This window comes from Miscanthus floridulus, chromosome 18 (genome assembly GCF_019320115.1).
Source record: "Miscanthus floridulus cultivar M001 chromosome 18, ASM1932011v1, whole genome shotgun sequence".
NCBI lineage: Eukaryota > Viridiplantae > Streptophyta > Magnoliopsida > Poales > Poaceae > Miscanthus > Miscanthus floridulus.
Window position 1 is genome coordinate 15545551 of NC_089597.1, and position 21505 is coordinate 15567055.

The following is a 21505-nucleotide window of genomic DNA, read 5'->3' on the forward strand; positions in this document are numbered from 1 at the left end:
AAAAAATCTTTGCCGAGGGCAATGGGACGGCCCTCGGCAAAGAATTATTCTTTTTTTTAAAAAAAAATCTTTGCCGAGGGCTTCCCCGCAGGCCCTCGGCAAAGAAATTTTAATTTTTTTTTAAAATGTCTTTGCCGAGGGCCTCCAACCATGGCCCTCGGCAAAGAAATGTTCCAGAATTTTCCAATGAATCTTTGCCGAGGGCAATGGGACGGCCCTCGGCAAAGGACCCTTCTTTGCCGAGGGCCTTGGTCATTGCCCTCGGCAAAGAGGCAGAAATTTAAAAAAAATTTGTTTTTTGTATTCCATCGACACAAGCATTTCATATATATACATACATATATATATATATCACACAGAACCCATTTTCTCAACCATCACATATATATATCACACAGAACCCATTTTCTCACGATATATCACAACCATAATTGTGAACCACAAATCACAATATATTACAACGACAACCCTACATATAGTTCTATCAAGTACAAGCGTACAAAACTCAGGGGAGAAATAGGGAAGACAAAGTGGGTTCGCAATCACTATCCTGAACTACGTTTTAACTGGCACCATCGGCACCTCAGTAAACAAAAGCAGATAAGAATACCTTGCACAAACTTGAGAGTAATCAATCTTTAAGGCTGCAAAAGAGAAGAGAATGAGACGAATTGAATTAAATGGTACTAAAAACAAAAAATAAGCATGTTCAAGTAAACACAAAGTACAGATCCGATTGATACATCAGATAGATCAGACACAAAATAACCACACCTTACCGCATAAATCTCTATGTAAGCTATGGCCAATCAAAATATTTTCTTTGGATAACATTCTCTTCAGCGATTTCTAAAGAAGGGATATAACTTCCATGAGATAATATTCAGAGAAAATGCTTAGATGTTAAAGACAATATACCTGAACATCAACTAATGATGATGTGACTCCTTCTAAATCCTTCTTTGATACACCAGTGATGTGTGTCCTATAGTCAGTTATAGTCTTCAAGGGGTTTACAAGTATGTCCAACTTAGCCTGGAGAAGAAAAGAGAGAATATGGTGAGACCTTGGAACAAAGATGGAAATCCCTGACATGATTCACTGATTCATAGTCAATAAATGCTAAGGAAATATGTATTGTGTAAGTTTTGACAGAAACTTTATTGAATTCATCTAACATTACAGCAATGTCCATTAATGCACACGATAGTTCCATGAATCTTAACATACTTGTTCTGACTAAATAATCTAGTACCTTGAGCTTGTCATCTACCACGCACACTCTGACCACAGCCTCTGTGCCATCATTGCAAAGGACCATCTCACAGTCAATTGCCAACATAGCACTTGAGCTCATTAAACTAGAGACTTCTCCTATCCGCAGTACTTTCCACCCCTGAAAATACTAGTAATAGCTGGTTATGGATCGGTCTCATTGTTTGTTTCTTTTTTTTTTATCAATTATGAGACAAACAATGTGGATACAAAAGGTTCATCCATTATGGGGATGAGAGTATAAATCAGTCATTTGTTTTAGAATTTTGACTAGCAAAAAGCATGCCTTTGTGAAGAGTACAATATAAGGTGCAACTCTAGGCAGAGTATTAGCAATCATGAAGATTATTGGACTACACTGTTTAAGAATTCGTCATTAAATCATGAATAGGATATATCAAAGGAAGATCACCAAGGAAACTATACAATCCAAAAAGGGCTTAATCATCATTCGTGGATTAACAGAAGCACAGTAAAGCTCATACCTCCTGGTATGATGGGAAGCAATAGTGTTTTCTGTACTCCGGGTGCTCTGCCGTCAGTTGAACAAGTTTCTGCATTTAGCATGCACATCAATACAATTGTTGATCAACTGATGCTTGACACCCAGGCGTCAGTCCTATTCAATGTAATGCACAAATTCAAATGGCATGATCTAGCATACATATCACCTGCTCGGGAGAAACTTCGTCAGGAAAATCAGTCATATACTGCTGAACGGCACTTCTTTCCTTATGACGCTTCACCAATTTGCCGAAGTACTGGAACCAAAATGTTGCGACGTTTTAACTATCAACACCAGTACTAACCAGTACCAACTACCAAGCCGCTTATAGACTGCAGCAGCTGCCAGTGAAACCAGGCATGCTGAACTGAAGTGTGAAGAAGAAAACAAAAGAGTAGCCAACCTTCTGCAAATCCTTGGAGAAGGTTTGCAGGAAGGCGAGCAGCACATCCCTGGTGCGCTTCCTGGGGTCGCTCAGCGACGCGCCAAACTTCCTGCCGTTCCGGGCCAGGAAATCCTTCCACCCGCCGTCACAGCCTCTCAGGCCGTTCTTCTGCGTGAACCTCACCACCTCGACGAGCACCTGGCGCAGACCAAACGGGTGAGCGAAACGAGGAGGCCAGCCCGGTTCGGGTGCTGCTGGCGTGGCGGGATGCCCCTACCTCTTTCTCGGCGGCGGCGAGCCGCTTGGCCATCGGACGACTGCGCGGAGACGAAAAGCAGCGGGTGCAGCGGGGGACGGAGGTAGTAGTATCCGCGAGTGGTTGCTGCGGACCTGCGGTCGGCGTTCGCGTCGGCGTCGGCGGCGGCGGTGGTCGCGTGGCGGGCGGCTCGGGAAGGCCGGCGCGCGGGGGCGAGAAGGCCGGCGCGGGGGGCCGCCGGAGGGCCGGCCGGGGCGGCCGAGCTCCCCTTGCTCGACCGAGACGGGGAGGGGAGGCAGGGCGCGCCCCCGGGGCGGCTCTGGGGCGCTGGGGCGGCGAGGAGGTCGGGCGGCGGGGCGCGGGGCGGCGGCGGGGCGAGCAGCGGCGACGGCGCGCAGCAGCTGCGTATGAAATGTGGGCGGGGATTTTGGGCCAGGCCGCTGGCCGATTTAGGGTTGGGCCCTTTGCCGAGGGCCCAGATCCAGGTCCCTCGGCAAAGATTTTTTTATTTTTTTTAAATATTCTTTGCCGAGGGCCATTGGCCAGGCCCTCGGCAAAGACCCCCTTTGCCGAGGGCCAGGCTAGACCCTCGGCAAAGAGAATTTTGTTTTTTTGTTTTTTTTAATCCAGTTTTTTGTGGTGCTATAATACATTATTTAAAACTCAATTTTAAAATTTGGGCCAAATTTGACTTTTTTTTATATCTTTCCCTAATTTATTTCTTTTCGTTGTTTTTTTTCGAATATTTCAAATTTGAACTGCAGGTGGATGGAATAATGCAATTTAGTGATTCGAAAAATGATATTCATGGTATTTGGTGTATGTTGAGTCCCTATCCACGAACTCACATCAAATTTCGGGCATCTTCTTCACGTAACATGACGAGGAACTTGTCGGAAAAGTGTTTTTAAATTATATAAGATCCATACGAAGTCCGAAAATCATGAAACTTGTCGAGGTGTCATGTTATCGCATGTGTAGGGTGTGGTAAAAATTTGAGAAGGTTTCGAGCAAGTTGTGACGTCGGATGCCTAAAACCCAGACATCTCCGCATGTGATCACATGTGGATATGTCTGGGTTTTAGGCATCTGACGTCACAACTTGCTCGAAACCTTCTCAATTTTTTACCACAGCCTACACATGCGATAACATGACACATCGACAAGGTTTCGTGATTTTTGGACTTCGTATGGATTTTATATAATTTAAAAACACTTTTCCGACAAGTTCCTCGTCAGGTTACGTGAAGAAGATGCCCGAAATTTGATGCGAGTTCGTGGATAGGGACTCAACATACACCAAATACCATGAATATCATTTTTCGAATCACTAAATTGCATTATTCCATCCACCTGCAGTTCAAATTTGAAATATTCGAAAAAAATCAACGAAAAGAAATAAATTAGGGAAATATATAAAAAAAAGTCAAATTTGGCCCAAATTTTAAAATTGAGTTTTAAATAATGTATTATAGCACCACAAAAAACTGGGTTCAAAAAAACAAAAAAAAAAACAAAATCTCTTTGCCGAGGGTCTAGCCTGGCCCTCGGCAAAGGGGGTCTTTGCCGAGGGCCTGTCCAATGGCCCTCGGCAAAGAATATTTAAAAAAAAATAAAAAATCTTTGCCGAGGGCCTGGCCAATGGCCCTCGGCAAAGAATATTTAAAAAAAATAAAAAATCTTTGCCGAGTGCCTGACGGCGGGCACTCGGCAAAGAATGACGCCAGTGGCCGCCGTGACCCATCCGGCCATTTTGCCGAGGGCCTTTTGTTTGCCGAGGGCCAGGCCCTCGGCAAAGGCTTCTTTGCCGAGGGCCTATCTTTGCCGAGGGCTCCTAGGGCTGGCCCTCGGCAAAGACCCCTTTGCCGAGTGCCCGAGATCTGGCCCTCGGCAAAGCCAAAAGCCCTCGGCAAAGAGGCCGTCTCCAGTAGTGCAACCATCTCATGAGTCAATTATTATTAATTAGGGAACCCCTGCAAACATATTTTTCTCTCTATATAGAATATTGCTGCAACTTCGCTTGAAGAAACCAAAGCTCGTTGTTCCATTCGAATAAACTCTTGACAACACTTATGTTGAACATGTTAGAACATCTAATGGTGACCACCTAGATAGGGAGACATGCAAATCAAAAATCGAGAAACAATTCTCCATATGAATAGGAAACATCAGCAAAGCAGCCCGAGCCTCATTTAGGACAACAGCTACGATGTGTGACGAAATCTCTCATAACCTGTGTTCAATGGCAATGAACGGACAAAAGGTATGCTGCATGTCCGGCTGTAGAGCTGCTTCTACCTGCACCTCTCTGCATCTCCGCCTAGATAACTTCGCGCCGGTGATACAGTTCACACTGCTTGCTACCAGGATCTAGCAACTATGATCAGGGCTGTCTCTATAATTTTAAAGGCCCTTGGGCAGGCATGATCACAAGGGCCCATAAACTAAATTTATAATATGACGATTAAAGTATATAGTACAAAAAATTAATTTGCACCATATTTTCATAAAAAATAACGATAGTATAACTGAAGAGCTAAAAGAACAATAAAATAACTATTGTGATTGTCTCAAATAAAACAATAATGCATGCTTCAATTCTTTGTAATAAACAGTCTTCGGTCATTAAAGTGTTTCTTAAAGTGTTGCTTAGGTGTTTGCAATGAAACAATTAAACAACTATTTTTTTATTGTCAACATGTTAAGGCCATTTGGAATATTGTTTATATAGCTATGAGTTAACCCATCTTTATCCAGATATCACATGTTGGGAATTGGCTAACGGGCATACTGGGAGGAGAGAAAGCCAACTTTTGTGGGGGCTACAGCTTTAATTTATTTAGGCAATTTTGGCATTCATGCATGCAATGATCTTGTTTTTAATTTGACAAAAAGACAACATATATACTTTCTTTTTATAGGAAAGTATTGGCTGTGATTTTAGTTCGTCGACATTACTGCAGCTTGAGCATGTAAGGGAGTCTGGTAGATGTGCAAAGGATTGAAGGTTGTCCTCCTCCCTTCGTCAATAGTAGATGTAAAAACAATAATAGAGTTTGGTTAAATTTTCTTTTCAAGTGGCATGCTCTTTCTATTTATTGGATCATTAGCAATTGAGCTAAAAAATTATTAAGATTGGCTGTATGCGGTTATGTACAGGTCAGAACTCTTCCTTTAGTAACTAAAAAATAAGAAAAATGATGACACGTGGTGACGGGGCCGCCTTGGTCGTCAGTTTTTTGCAAGCAAAAGAAGGAACACCCTCTAGCGGTACCCAGTGGAAGCGACCACCGATTATTCCCACTTTTGTCACACTTCAGTGCCTTGACTCAGATTCTTTCCATTGCCAGGTGCCGGTTGATTTCCTCATGTTTCCTATTCCTATGTACTAGCTAGGTAAGCTATTGTGTTGTGTATATAACTATATATTGGTCTTTGGATCATTTCTTCATGTCTCTCCAGTTTAAGGTGCTTGCTGAAGTGTTAAACGAAATCGGAGCGCCACTATATATAGGTGTCTATGGAATGCCTCACAAGGCATGTGGGTGGTTGGTGGCAAATTGACATGCCTACTATTTCCAAGTATAACTATACACGAAATATATATATATATATATATATATATATATATATATATATATATATATATATATATATATATTGGACTCAAAAGCCATGAGAATACGAGCAGTGCCAAATCACTAAGAAAACTAGAAAACTTGAGGCGCGGCACTTTGAGCTTGACCAGTGGAGAGCCGAGCCCATATGGAGTTAACACCGTGCAAACTTGAGATAACACAGCTTCAAAAAAGGAGAATAAAAAATCCAAACAAGATTGTAGGGTATCAAAATTCTGATGGTCAGGAGTCGAGTTATGAGCAGACAAATTGTCTTAACTGTAGTTTGGATGAAGAGGCTACCTAATTGAATGGCCATTTGAAAGTTCAGATTTCTTCTTCATTAGTCATTACCCCTTTTTAGTCCGAGCTAGCATGTTGAGCACTAAAAATTTACTAAAACATGATGGTACAATTATTACAGCTGATTGATAAGTTGATTCCACGAAATTCAAGTTGGTAGATGATGGCCGTCCAAATTACAGCATTAAAAAAGTCAATCATGTCAGTGGAAATTCCTCCACGCAATGTGGAATTTCCTTAATAGAATGGCACACAAACCTTTTGCATGTTCGAGAAAAAAAATATATCACGTGTAAGGTTACAATATTTTTAAAAGTACATAGCTTTTGTTATCTTTATTTTGTTTCAAGCCTAGATTGCCCAATCCTCACCTGGAATATAATTTGTATAAATTGTAGAGCATGAGTTGGGCATGAGAAGAAATGAAACACATTCTGGCCAGACACTATCGGACTCCTTGAGTTTGCCGAGTGCCCGTAACACTCGGCAAAAGACAGAAAACACTCGGCAAATGGTTCGCCGAGTGTAACACTCGGCGAATAGCACTCGCCATAAACAGTGCCGGCAAAGTCAACTTTGCCGAGTGTCATTTATCGGGCACTCGGCAAACTTTTTGCCGTGTGCTGTTTGGCTCTCGGCGAAAAAAAAATTAGTTTGCCGAGTGTTTTTCAAAATACACTCGGCAAACCTATTTTCCAAAGAAAAAAAATAATTATCTGGACAGCAAGGAAATCAGCCCCTGTGGATGCAAACCAATAATCATTCAGTAGTTTGAAGCACACCAGTACTAGAAATTTACACTTGCAAATTGCAATCCATCTCTACAGTGCTGGGAGGCTCGACGGCTTGCTGCTGAGGGGCAGGAGGCGACGAAGAAACGACGGATGCGCAAGCGCTGGGGAGGCACGACTAGCTGTTGAGGGACGAGGCGACGAAGCAGCCGACGGAGGCGCAAGCCATGGCCCCAAGCTGCCAGCGGCCACGGCGCCCGGCCCTTGCTTCCTCGACGACGCGGAGGCATCGGTGGCTCTGGCCCCAAGCCACGCGGAGCTCGCTCCCACGGCCCGCGGAGCCGCGCCTGGCGGAGCTCGCTCCTACGGCTACCCTCGCTCCCGCGACCGGTGGAGCCGCGGCTGGCAGAGCTCGGGCCTTCCCCTCCGGCAGCGGCCTCCGTCGAGGCGGCCGTGCTGAGCGGGACCGGAGCGCTGCGAGGGTGAGAGGCAGCTCCACTGCGCCATGCCACGCCGCCATGCCGCGCTCGCAACGCCAGGCCCCCGTGCCCTCCACAGGAGCCGCAGCCGCGATCCCCCATCCCGCTGCTCCCTGGAAGACCGCGCCGCCGTCTGTGAACGCGCGCGCGTGGGCTCTGCACCTGCCTCGTCTCCCGCACAATGGAAAATATCAGCGCAGCACGCCAGCACCTGTTGTGCTTCTTCACTGCCAGCAACCGTTGGATACTTGATCCATCACGCGGATCGCTGACCTGGATGCATCACACGGTTCCATCCCTTGCCCACAGCGCAGCACCTTTTGTGCTTCTTCACTGCGGCTGACATCCAGGCCCCACCATTCCATCCCTTGCCCACAGCGCAGCACCGAAGGGGTGGGGACGGGAGTGCTGGACGCGGGCAGATATTTTTGTTGTTTGCCGAGTGTCCAGATGGGGCACTCGGCAAAGTTTTTTTTTTAATTTTTTTTCTTCTCCTTTTTTTCAAAAAAAAAGATTTTATTTTTATCTGCTGAGTTTATTTTTTAACACTCGGCAAACAACCTATTCGCCGAGTGTTTTTGTTTTGACACTCGGCAAAACGCCCTGTTTGCTGAGTTTTTTTTTTGCCGAGTGTTTTTAGCACGGCACTCGGCAAAGAACTTGTTTGCCGAGTGCCCGAGGAAATACACTCAGCAAACATTAAAACACTCAGCAAATTTAAAGATTCCGGTAGTGAGATGAAACAACAATCCGATGGCAGGCCAATGTAGTCCAAATCAAACAATCATCCTAGGCAGACGCTTGGAAGCGAGGAAAACTTTATTTTCTAATGTTTGAACACAGGAATAGGTAGAGCCTTGCCCATTCAATCGATCTAGTTTGCAACCTCAATGTGTGATATTGCAATCAATCTACTCACTGATTCATAGTATTCTTCGGGAAGCTGTTTGCTTTGATTTTGGTGGACAACATATTGAAGTTTTCCCCAAGCTCTTTATCAGCATCAGATCTTATCATATTCTATTAGATAGTTTAATAGTGATGAACTGATGTGAGAGGTTAGTGTTGATATTAGATGTCAAAAACTTTGTCTAAGATGGATCACAACTCAGGCATGTTTGTGCCCTGCCAGGACTTATGGTTGGTTTATGAGCCTGTGCTTTTGGGTTCCAAAACATGCCCAACCGAAATCATACCTTCATTTTGGCTAGGCAAGTTTTGGAATCCAACCAAGGAGGCTCTATGTACAGTAAACAGAGTTATTTCACATATGGAAGAAATGGTACCGCTGACCCTTTGGTTCTTGAGGACATTCAGGCATATGATAGCTATCAATGTTATATTTGATCTAAATCTTGCTCCTGCATACTAATATTTTCAACACCAGCCTAGAAATTATTGTTGTGAAGAAAGGTATAATTAGGTGGAAGTATGGTTAGTCAAACAATTCAAAATAAAAAAAGTTATTATAGCAATAGACATTTTGGTCTTTTAAAGACTAAGATATGAAACAGTTTGGCCTTTCATAATTCAGCAGAAAAAACAAGACCGAACACTATTTCTCTAGATCCTAGATAAGAATGCAACAACACACCTGTAGAGAAGGCTGAATGCCCGGCAATTTTACAAAATCGATTATTGTAGACACAATTGTCTAGCTTGGTAGAGGGCCTCAATAAGTAGTTCAATATTTATAATTATGTTTTTTGAGACATTTATAAATTGCTAAAGGAAAGTGTATTAAATTTAATTAGAGCTAAGGGTTACTAAAATTGCATATATTATTATCTGAAGCATTGAACTATTGTTATCTAGGATATTAGTGCTCCCTTATGAGTTTTCTAATATCCATGTATATGTGCACATTGCACCTAGATCATGAAAAGAAATGGACTATTGCAGGAGCACTTAAACCTATCAGGAAGTGCCATGCGCATTGAATGACCTGCAGTAGATATATCATATATTGAGTCATGAATTTGATCGAGGAAATTTTTGAAGCAACACAAGGATGCAAAGCTTTGGATGCTTACTGCTAGATGGAATCGAAGGAGCAGATCAACAGATAATATGCTCAAGACCATGGAGTTTTGTGCAAAATCTTCTTGGTGGCAGCAGCAGCCTTGAGGCTGACCTCAGCCCGGCAGTCTGTTGATGCAACAAGCATTGGCATTTTGTAAGGGTAAAGTCCAATTTACAACCTTGAACTCTCGCCAAAGTCCGGATTTCAACCTCAAACTCCAAAACCGGATAACTTTGGCTCTCCAACTCTTGAAACCGTTCAACTTTCAACCCTAGGCTGTTTTCTGGGCGGTTTTGGTGCATGAACAGTAATTTTTGATATTTTCGGGAGGCGTCGAAATTTTATATTATTTTTTTGAGCATCTTAACGCCCTCAAATGAAAAAACTCAAAACTAGCTACAACTTTGGTATAAAAAGTATTTTCATTTAACTCCATACAAATAATATATTAGTGCTCTAATGCGGCAAGTGCTAGTAGGCGATTATTATAATGCTGAAATTTTATATTATTTTTCGAGCCTCTTACTGTCCTCAAATGAAAACAAAAATTAAAACTATAAAGTTGTAGATCTCATCGAGGTCTATAATTTACATATAAAAATTATCTTCATCCGACATCGTATTGAAGGGTTTTCTATTTTTTGAAATTTGAGTCTCATAACACAACAAAACAATACTGTGGCGTGACGAGACTCAAATTTCAAACACTACAAGAAATCCTTCTTTCTATGACAAAATACTCATGACAGAGCAAATTTTTGTCATATAATGTATCATAATACAACACAAAAGTTTGTAGCGTCATAAAATCAGGAGAGCCAGAACTATTTATGATGATACTCTTTGTTTTGTCACATAAAGGTACCAAGTGTCGTCACAAAATGTAAGTCGCCAGGAGGTGGTTGACGGTGGCATTTTTATGACGATATGTGTTGTTTTTATGTGACGGCTATGGAGCATCACTGTTTGTTATTTCAAACATGATAGCCCAACGCGAGAGAGGAATAAGGCGTGGGCAACGTTGGGCTTAGAGCTAGGCCTCGGCCTAGGTGAAAAGGAAGAGGGGGCCTCGACTCAGAGCTAGGCCTCGGCCCAGGTGGAGGTAGACAGGCTGTGCCCGAAAAGAGTAGGGCCGAGAGATGTTTTTTCTTTTTAATTTGTAAATCCATTTTGAGTTCAAATTCAAGAGCTTTAAATTGTTCAAACAAATTCGTATGAAGAAATGACCAACACCAAAGTTTTAGATCTCAATGAGTTGTACAACTTTGTTGTCGCTCACTTTTTCATTTGAAATCATTTTACTATGTCAAAATTCTATTCGAATTTATCAAATTTTGAAACTCAAATTTAAAATTACCCAAACGAATTTGGATGAAGAAATGAGCAATATCAAAATTGTAGGTATCAATGAGATCTACAACTTTATTGTTTATAACTTTTTCATTTGAAATCATTTACTCTCCCAAAATTCTATTTGAAGTTCTTATATACTGAAGTTCCAGAAATCATATGAACAAGCGCAGTTTTTCTTTTTAATCTCTTACTAAAACTTGTAACTAGTCTTTCTCCCTCATACTAACTTTAAATTTAATGATCTTTTTTTCTAAAATTTTATAAAATCATGCTCTATCAATTTATTGTGTTCTTACAGCTATTATTTTTTGTCATTTTTTCATGTGACTTTGTTCTATCAATTCCAATTTTGAATTTCAAAAAATAGCAACTTCAAACAACATTTTGAAGTAGTAAATCATTTCAGCTGAAAAGATGATGAACATAAAAGTTGTAGAACTCATCGAGATCTACAACTTTTATTTTGGTTATTTCTTCGTCTGACAAAGTGATAGTAACATTGTTCACAAATTTCACATATCTCTCTTATAGTTTATGAAACTATAAGAGAGATATGTGAAATTTGTGAACAATGGTACTATCATTTTGTCGGATGAACAAATGACCAAAATAAAAGTTATAGATCTTGATCAGTTCTACAACTTTGTTGTTGATGACTTTTTCATTTGAAATTACTTCGTACCCCAAAATTTTGTTCGAAGTTCTAATATTTTAAAATTCAAAATTTAAACCATCCAAACAAAGTTATATGAAAAAATGACCAAAACAAAAGTGGTAGATCTCGATGCATTATACAACTTTGTTGTAGATATTGTTTCCATTTGAAAACATTTATTACCCCCAAATTATGTTCAAAGTTCTCGTCTTTTGAAATTTAAAATTTAAATTCTTTAAACAAAGTCGGATGGGGAAATGACCAAAATAGAAGTCATAGATCTTGATGATTTCTATAACTTTGCTAGTGATGAATTTTTCATTTAAATTCATTTAGTATCTAAAAATACTATCCCAAAAATTATTTATTATCAAAAGAAAAGAAAAAAAATACAACTTGGGCCAATACCTCCCACAGGCCCAGCTACGGCCTCAGTTGCCATCAGCCGTCCATCTCTCGATCCGACGGTTGAGATCCATGGGTTTCCTCTCAAACCCTAGCTTCTCTGTCTTATCTGTCCCCTGCCTTATCCTACATTCCTACCGAGCCACACACTGAGGGAGGCCATAGCGCGCGCGGCGGCTCTCGCAGAGGCCATGTGACCATGGCCCTCGTGGTGGGTCTTGGCCATGCTCGTACCGCTAGGAGCTGTAGGCGGCGCACCCAGAGGCCGCAGCAGCAGGCCTACAGATGAGGAGGCCTCTAATCGTGGTGCGCGTGCGCCGCTCACTCTTCCTCCTCCTCTGCTGCTGCCTCACCGCCTGGTCGTCGCCGCTAGCCGTGCGCACACTCCCGCTGTGCACCGACGGGCGTGAGCACCTACCCCTTCCGCCAGATTCTCTCCCTCTTCCTGCAGGCGTGTTCTCATTCGCTTGTTTTTTAGGGGCGCCGGTACCACTGAACAGGACGCTGGGCTTCTGCTCTGCTTACGGCACGGGAAGCAGAAGCAGAAGCAGCTCATGCTCCTCGGCTATCCAATCGGTAGTGAGGATGCTATGGATCCCAGATCCATGACATGGTGAGGCAGTCCTCCAGCGCTCTAGTCGGTAGGGGATGGTCTGCATCAACCTCAAAGCCAAGCAGTGTCCCTCCAGCTCCAAGCACCACATCCCTTTGCCTGCCTGCGATTCTTGCTTGGGAGGTAACTTTCAGTAGTCTACGTAATCGTTTTGTCTGTTGCCAAATGCAGATTTTTTTTCTGACAAGATGCCAAATGCAGTTGAAGCCCCCCATGGCAGGAACGGTAGTACGGCACTATATGTTTGATACTATGCATCTGACACATGATGTTTCTATTTGCCAAAATATGAAATGTTTGGTTTCTAAAAAAATTATGTTTTGGATCGTTATCACGTTGCTTGTCTTTAAAGGTTGATACATGTTTGACATGAGTATCTGAGTTTTTTGTTATCTAACGAGCCATGCATATTATGGTGAAACTTCATCACAGTATACAAATGTTTGCGAAGCAGCTATGATGTATTGATCTTGCTCCTCATCCTGTTTGCCCTATCTGATGCAAGTGTGAATGGATATCTGACAGACATCCCGGCAACTCTCCTAGGAGGCCACATAGGCACATGCAAGCTCTCCCTGATTAGATCAATGCTGCAAGCGACATCTGCCAGGCAAGTTGCTTGTCGTTCTTAATTATTGCCATCTCTTGATAGATTGGTCTTGTTTTGTTAACTATTGCTAAACCTGAGTTTGGTGGTATAGTGTCATTGATAGTGTTAGCCTTGCATTTCAGCAACCTGTAAGACCTTTTGTGGAGTAGTCGGTCCATACAATTATTTTGTAGCAGCTGAAGAGACCATTACTGCTAAAGATAGGACGGATTGTAGTAGATGACAGCTGCTACAAGGTTGTCGAGCTTATCTTGGTATTTTTTACTGCTCTAAATCAGTATACGTGACCCATATAACTTATAACCTAATTGTACTGAAGCGAAATGGACACTATGTAATTTTCTATCCATTAATATGGTTTATATTTTGTTGCTTTTGTTTTCAACTACATTTTCTAGTGGCACTATAAATGCTGTCAGCCTTGGAACTATGGGAAACTTTCTTAAAAACAATGCATTGTCTTTGTGCTGACCGAGATGCACAAATGTCATGTTCTTTATAGAAAAGAAATCAGAGGAGAATATGTTTGATTGAGTGGGCTGTGGTGTAGTGATATGAACTTTAAAAATTACATTCCATTATCTTATTATTACTAAGCTGGCATGATTATCATCCAGCAACCTGCTAACAGCACAAGCAGCCACATTTTTAGTGTTGATGGAGTACCTCAAAACAAATTAATTGTGCCAACTCAAGTTCGACCTATTTTTAGTGAATGTAGTGTTGAACATGGAACCGTCATGCATTTTTAGTGAACTAGATAGTGCAAGCCATGATATATCTCTCATTAACCTGCTGCTTTACTCTGCCTAGAATTAGTACTGATAACTCAATTTGCTACCTAAAAATGGTCCTAATTTTCTTGTCAGTAAACTTACAAAGTTCTCGTGCAGTAAACTTTCTTGTCAGTTTACTACTTACAATAAGTCCTCATGCTTGTCATATCTCTTTGATCATTGAGCAGGATGACTAATAAGTTGTCAGGAAAGTTTCTTTGAGGGCATCATTAAAATCAAGCCTATGAAGAAAAGAAGGTAGACTACGAATCATATCCCCTTTCCTGTTGCAACTTTATGGTTACAATACAAGCTTTTTTTATGAAACATGTCCTTACTTACTGTATTGAACCTGAACTTGCTTATTTTTATTTCTCTAAACTCCAAGTTATCTAAGTGCTTATGTGCATTGGCTGCTATTAACTATTCTCTAACTGAACATGTACATGATAATTGATAAGTAATAGATGATTGGGTTTGTTGCTCTATAATACTTAGCCATTTTAAATTTGAACAATGAAATTGTTTTCCACCGGTTCATAAGTAATAAATGATTCAGTTTGTTGCTCTATAATACTTAGTGATTTTAAATTTAGTTGAGTAATAGCTATGTCCACATCTAATAGGATTCACATTTTCCTTCATCTAAAGCAGGAACAATTGGAAGCACATATTCTTGCTCAACAGGCCTCACTTGAAGCAAACCAAGCAAGCATCTGTTTGTATGTTTGAACTTGTGTGATGAAACTTGGAACTAGTGTGATGTTTGAACTTGCAAGCAATTGTGTCTTCTGCCTTATGCTCTGGAATGTGTGGATGATGGCTTGGCTGATATGTATGAGCTATGATGAGAATGCTGGAAACATCTGTGACATTTGTCATTGAATTAATACATATGGCAATGCCACATTCGTCACAATGTAAATATCACAAAATCTATCCTATCGTCACAATAAGTTGTCTAAATAAGGGTTCCTAGGATACAATTTGTGACGGTTGGCGTATTAGGTGATGAGTTGACCAACCAATGTGCGATAGTTACAGTCGTCATTAAATGACAGTAATATATGACAACAAAACAAAACCGTCACAGAAGGTCATCACATTTTGTGACGGTTTTTCATATTATCATCATAAGGTATAATTTGTGACGGTCGTTATATGATGACTGGCATGACACTGTTTTTTCGTCATAAGATTCTTTTTATGACAAATCCTGTATTTACCATGACATTTTCAGTTTGTCATATAAACCTAGATTTTTTGTAGTGAAAAAATATAAAACCCTTCAATACGATGTCGGATGAAGATAATTTTTATATGTAAATTGTAGACCTCGATGAGATCTACAACTTTATAGTTTTAATTTTTTTTATTTGAGGACAGTAAGATGCTCAAAAAAATAATATAAAATTTCAGCACCATAATAATCGTCTACTAGCGCTTGCCGTATTAGAGCACTAATATATTATTTGTATGGAGTTAAATGAAAATATTTTTTATACCAAAGTTGTAGCTCTCAATGAGATCTACAACTTTATAGTTTTAAGTTTTTTCATTTGAGGAGGTTAAGATGCTCAAAAAAATAATATAAAATTTTAGCGTCTCTCGAAAATATCAAAAGTTACTGTTCATACACCAAAACCGCCCAGAAAACAGCCCAGGGTTGAAAGTTGAACGGTTTTAAGAGTTGGAGGGCCAAAGCTATCCGGTTTTAGAGTTCGAGGTTGAAATCTGGACTTTGGCGAGAGTTCAAGATTGTAAATTGGACTTTACCCTTTTGTCAAGCACGTTGCGTGCGTGCCCTTGAGTGATTAGCATAATGAAATCGGCCAGGTATACAAACCTGTGAAGATAAAGGCGGGGCCTGGTCGGGACCGCAATGCATCGAATCAGGTGTAACCAGCGGGCGTTTGTGCGGGAAGCGACACAGACACCCCAGAGGCCCAGAACAACCCCTACACGTGGCATAGGGAGGAGCTGAGGAGGAAGAAGTCGAAACGGAAGTCGAGGAGGCCGCTGCTATCGCGAGACCAGGCGTACAACGGCCTCATTCGCGGCTACGGTGGCCGCACGGCAGTCGAAGGTGGGTGTGCAGCGGCGGCGGAATTGGTTGGGGTCGATGGTGGCGGTGTGGCGCCGGAGAGGGAGTAGAAGGCAAGGTAGAGGAGGGTGGCGCCCCGCGCCGTCACCCGTCTGCACGGCCCATGCGCCACCACAATGCAACTCGTCCGCGGCCCCGCGGCCTGAAGCGGAAGGGACCGAGTGCTCACCCGTGCGGGTTCACGAGCATTCGCGAATGTCCAGATTCACGACACGGGCGAGAGACCCGCTATGGCCCCGATCTAACGGCTCGTATTGCATCTAAGACGGATCCGACGGTAGCGGGCTAACGGGCTGCTTGGCCCTATCCATTGCCCGTGGTTTTGGTGCAGGATTCGTTATGTAGAGATGAGGTGGGCACCTGCGAGAACACCTTCAGACCAAACCAGCAAAGGCTAGTAGGTTCGGTCCTCTTTGGTCAAATGTTTGTTGTTGTAGATAATACATTTTTCTTTATTTCCAGAATATATATACCCACAATTTCGAAAGGGAAGAAAAGGATACATACGCTGCTTTAATTATGTCGTTTATTAAAGGTTTTAACGATACAAATTAAAGCATGGCTCTCGGCTGTGCGGCTGAATGACTGACTGGACCACCCAAACTTTGGATGCCTGGAAATGAAGGCAGATTGGAATCGAATATCCGGCTTTGCTGCGCAAGCCGCGCGGGCCAGTAGGTGCCAGCGTTATTGAGTTGCTAGTAGTTGCGTAGAAGTCCAATCCAGTGTAAGCATTTTTATTTTGAGATTTACCTAATTTCAAGTCAAGACATGAATATTATTAGGACAAAGTCGACTTTCATCGATGGAGCTTCTGCGCGGTCTAGGGTGACGAGTGGTGAGGAAGGGAAGAAACCCGGCGGCGTGTAAAATGAGTCGTGGGCTGAGTATATATATATATATATATATATATATATATATATATATATATATATATATATATATATATATATACGGTAAGGCTATTCTGCAGCTGGCCATAGAATAAGTTATTCTGTAGCCACCTCTATTTACGATAATTTTATATACTAATTTACGATAATGTCAATACATATTTACGATAGTTAGGTTACTATAACACACGGGGACATTTACCATAAGCTTATAGTAAATCACATAGTAAGAAGTTACTATAATCTCGTGAATTAGCATAGTAATTATCGTAACTCAAAGTGGCCACATAATAAGTTATATATATATATAGGATCGTGAAGCCGGTAGAATCACTCAATTGTTTTATTTTATGTGTGTTATGGGTAAGCTAGCATAAAAATTTCATAGCAATTTGAATAAAGAAACTAACTCTATTAATTTTTTTTTGAAAACTCTTGAGAAATCTAGATCCACATTAATAGCAAAAAATTACACTAAAACATGTGATGTTATGTGTTTACAGTGCAGTGCTAGTTGTGTAGAGTTTAACAAACTTGGTTTGGCATTTTTTAAATTTTTATTTGTTTTATTATGTTGTTTATAAAATTTCAATCGTTTTAGATAAATAACAAATTCGCAGGAAAATAGAAAAACGTCGTCGGGCCGAATTCAGCCCAGTAAGGCCTAGGTTCGGCGGGAAACAGGCCCGAGCGGGAGGTAGGCCGGCCCATTCAAAACGCCTAGATTGTGGGTTGATTTCGGTGAAGTTCGAGGGTTTTTTTGCAAAAAAACTGAGAGGAGGCCTGGACTGCGGGTTGATTCGACTAAAGTACGATGGTTTTTTTGCAAAAAGACCACGGCTCGTCCGATATGGGCCGTTCACGCGCCCGATCCGACGGCCGGGAACGGCTGGCGACGTGGCCAGGCTCGCCGGCCAGCTTTCTAAACTTAAAGTCCCATGACTGTCACGTGCTCATGAGGCAATTGCTTCCAGTTGCATTAAGAGGAATTCTACCTCCAAATGTACATCTAGCCACCATGAAGCTATGTGCATTCCTCAATGTAATTTCACAGAAGGCAATCGATCCAATGGATCTAGCTAAACTACAGAATGATGTGGTTCAATATCTTGTCAGCTTTGAGTTGGTGTTCCCTCCTTCCTTCTTTAATATCATGACACACCTCCTAGTTCACCTGGACAAGGACATTAGCATTCTCGGTCCTGTGTTTCTGCACAACATGTTCCCCTTTGAGAGGTTCATGGGAGTCCTAAAGAAATATGTTCACAACCATGCTCGGCCAGAAGGAAGCATCGCCAAGGGCTATGGAACAGAGGAGGTCATTGAGTTTTGTGTTGACTTTATTCCCGACCTTGACTCGATTGGTGTTCCTAAATCACGACACGAGGGGAGACTAACTGGAAAGGGGACACTAGGGAAGAAAACATATATTGGTACGCAGGACAATTATTTTAATAAAGCACACTACATAGTTCTACAAAACTTCTCCTTGGTGGATCCGTATATCGAGACACATAAAGAGTTGCTCTGATCCGAGTTTTCAGGGAAGTCTGAAGCTTGGATTACGCGTCAGCACATGGAAACTTTTAGCGACTGGTTGCGAAAAAAATGTCAGGGTGATGAGAGTATTGATGAGCAACTGTATTTGTTGGCTAGGCAGCCATCGTGGAAAATCCTCACATACAAAGGGTACGAGATAAATGGGAATACATTTTATACAGTAGCCCAAGATAAAAGGAGCGCCAACCAAAATAGTAGTGTCCGCATAGATGCCACCGACCCTAATGGAAATAAGCAAACATATTATGGCCGCATAGAGGAGACATGGGAACTAAACTATGCACCTACTTTTAAGGTACCTTTGTTCAAGTGCCAATGGGTAAATGCGACTGGAGGTGGGGTAGCAGTCGACAACCAGTATGCAATGACAACCGTGGACCTCAACAATATTGGGTACAAAGACGAACCGTTCGTCCTTGCTAAGGATGTGAATCAGGTGTTCTATGTCAAGGACATGTCTACAAAACCGAAGAGAGGGAAAAACAACAACAACCCAATCATTGAGCCAAAGCGCCACATAGTTTTTTCAGGGAAAAGAAACATCGTCAGAATTGAAGACAAGTCAGACATATCAGAAGATTATGAAGAGGATGACCGAATTCCACCCTTCACAGTGAACAAAGACCCAAGCATCCAGCTAAATGATGAGGACACTCCATGTTTACGGCTCGATCATAACCAAGGGATATACGTTAAGAAGAAGTTCACTACTGTGCCCGCTTGATATATATAGTGATGTATTAGACCTATTATGTAATAATTGTGACTTCAGATTTTTTTGTCATGTTTTCGTATTTTCTACGGTTTAAATGAATTTTTTACTTGACGGTGGATTTCCCGTGGAGAATGTGTGATAAAAAACCAAATGATCAACATTAATAAGATGTGAAAACTTATTTCCTATCGAAAAGTAATAGTTTTAATGATTTTAATCAAGTAGTATATTTTTGCATGGTGCAAATTGTAATTATTATTTACACTATGTTAAATATTTATACAGTAAAACAAAAGAGTACATGTTACAAATTTTTGTTGTGTATAATAATGCAAAACCAACTCTAGGAATATTTATTATAATTTTTTGGATGATATTTTATTTATTAGGCAATTAATAACTGTCTGCATATTTATATAAAAGAAATATATAAAAAAGGAAAAACTTCTGGAACCGGTAGGAGGACAACTGCAGCCCACCTTTACTCCCGGGTCGATCAACCACCCAGGACTAAAGGTGGGGCTACATTTTCGTGGCCCGCCAAAAAATACCTTTAGTCCCGGGTCATGGATGCACCCGGGACTAAAGGTCAGAGCTTTAGTCCCAGTTCTCCTGGGCCGTGGATTCACCCGGGACTAAAGATCGGCGTAATATATATCGCCTCGTCTTCTTCTCCCTTCCATCATCTTCATTCTTCGCCCAAGAGCCACCGTGCCGCCGCCGCTCCCCATAGCCTCCAGCCGCCTCCACGCGCCATCTCTCGCCATCTCCGCCAGTGGCCCGGCTCGCGCCTCTCCCATTCGTGCGTGGCGCCTAGACCCGGATCCGCCACCATCATCCTCGCCCTTGCCCAGATCTGATTGATTGGATCCACCGTGGCCTCATCGTCGTCGTCCCCGTCGCATCCTCGTCGTCGAGAGATCACCTCCGGCCATCCTCATCGTCCTCCACCCTCATCGTCCTCGTCAGCAACAGTGTGTGTATGAGTGTGTGCACATAGAAAAAATAGATAGATTTTATTTGTGTATGTGTGTGCTCGGACCAACGGCCATGGATAGGGAGCAGGGGAATGGGGCGGCCATGGAGTACAGCTCTGGAGGACTTCGGGCATGTTTGGTTCATGCCTTCACCTTGCCGCACGCCCGCACCGTGCCCTCGTGTCTTGCCGCGCATGGCGTAGAGTAGTGGTTTTTGAGACTTGGCGCTCGGGCCCGTCGAACGAAAGTTCCAATTTGCAATATGCCCAGTTCAGTGTGCTCTTGGTATTCAAACAGGTCGAGTGTAGAAGATAACAATCAAGAGCCTTCAAACTTAGAGTATGTCAGTAGCATAGCGAGCACAAAATCGTTAGGGCATGTTTCACCGCGAACCAGCCCCCTCGGCCCTCAATCCTGCAGGCGTCCACCCTAGCCCCCATCCGGTAGTTTGCTGTTGTTCTGGATCCCACGCCCGCTCTCTTCCCTCTCCGTGCCCTTCAATCCCTGACGTTTACACCGAGCCTCACCCGGATCCAGTGAGGAAGAGGCCACCGAACACCTCCTATCGCAACGCCACCTCCTTCGCCCCAGATCTAGTGGCTCACCCCGCCCCGACGCGGATCTTGCCGTGGCCCTCTCTCATTGTGCGTCTAGATCTCCTCCTCCGATCCGACACAACAGAGCAAGGGGCGGGCCGGCGGGTGTGATGGCCGTGACACGCTCCTTCCCCACGCGGCCGGGATGCCCTTTTCCCTGTGGTGCTACTTCTTCCCTGTGGCCGCAACGAGCGCTTCCCCGTGGCGCTACTTCTTCCTTGCAAGCAGCCATGACGCCCTACTTCTCCGTGGCCACAACACACTCTTCCCGCGGCGCTACGGGCTGCGAAGACCTCTTCCCCATGACGTTATTTCTTTCCCACAAGCGGCCGCAATGCTCTCCTACATAGATAAGTTGGTAGGGATGATAGGTGGACCTCAGTTGGTGAAGAGATACTAATAGGTCCTAATAGCTCATACATAAGCCAATTATCCAACCACCTATTAGTAAGAGGTGGGTTCAAATAATCCATACTAAAGATGGATTGATGTCCTAAGATTTTAGGCCGTGCAGAAACATGGATTGATGAACTAGTTGAACTTGCGGACCGTGTTCATCTCGGCTAGCATGTTCTCTGCCAAGCGGTAATGGACATCAAGGAGGAGCTTTGATTCTATGAGGGAGAGCGACAATGGTCGTGGAAGACCGTGTTCCCTTCCTCGTAGAAATAGAG

The 21505-nt window shown here is 42.6% G+C and overlaps 1 protein-coding gene and 1 long non-coding RNA gene across 4 annotated transcripts; one reads left to right on the forward strand and one right to left on the reverse strand.

Annotated features, from left to right (window-relative positions):
• Positions 1-399: 399 nt before the first annotated feature.
• On the reverse strand, positions 400-2739 carry LOC136522935 (small RNA degrading nuclease 3-like). 2 transcript variants are annotated; one of them, XM_066516732.1, is made up of 8 exons: positions 2443-2739; positions 2184-2363; positions 1947-2036; positions 1761-1829; positions 1256-1396; positions 919-1035; positions 780-849; positions 400-644 (listed from the first exon to the last, which is right to left on the reverse strand). In XM_066516732.1, the coding sequence occupies exons 1-8, from the start codon at positions 2473-2475 to the stop codon at positions 556-558; spliced, it is 789 nt and encodes a 262-aa protein (XP_066372829.1). In that variant the 5' UTR covers positions 2476-2739; the 3' UTR covers positions 400-555. The 2 variants fall into 2 exon arrangements, with proteins under 2 accessions (XP_066372829.1, XP_066372830.1); XM_066516733.1 differs by lacking the exon at positions 780-849 and having other exon boundaries at positions 2443-2736.
• A 9732-nt stretch (positions 2740-12471) lies between these two features.
• LOC136522804 (uncharacterized) lies at positions 12472-14489 on the forward strand. Of its 2 annotated transcripts, none has more exons than XR_010775980.1 (3): positions 12472-12723; positions 13126-13446; positions 14175-14489. It is a non-coding gene; the product is annotated as an uncharacterized lncRNA (long non-coding RNA). The 2 variants fall into 2 exon arrangements; XR_010775981.1 differs by having other exon boundaries at positions 13126-13210.
• Positions 14490-21505: the final 7016 nt, after the last annotated feature.

Coding starts and splice junctions, on each gene's coding strand:
- LOC136522935 (XM_066516732.1), bottom strand. CDS start 2,475: ATGGCCAAGCGGCTCGCCGCCGCCGAGAAAGAG. Junction 2,364..2,442: donor TCGCCGCCGCCGAGAAAGAG/GTAGGGGCATCC, acceptor GGTCTGCGCCAG/GTGCTCGTCGAGGTGGTGAG. Junction 1,036..1,255: donor TGGTAGATGACAAGCTCAAG/GTACTAGATTAT, acceptor TTTCTTCTCCAG/GCTAAGTTGGACATACTTGT.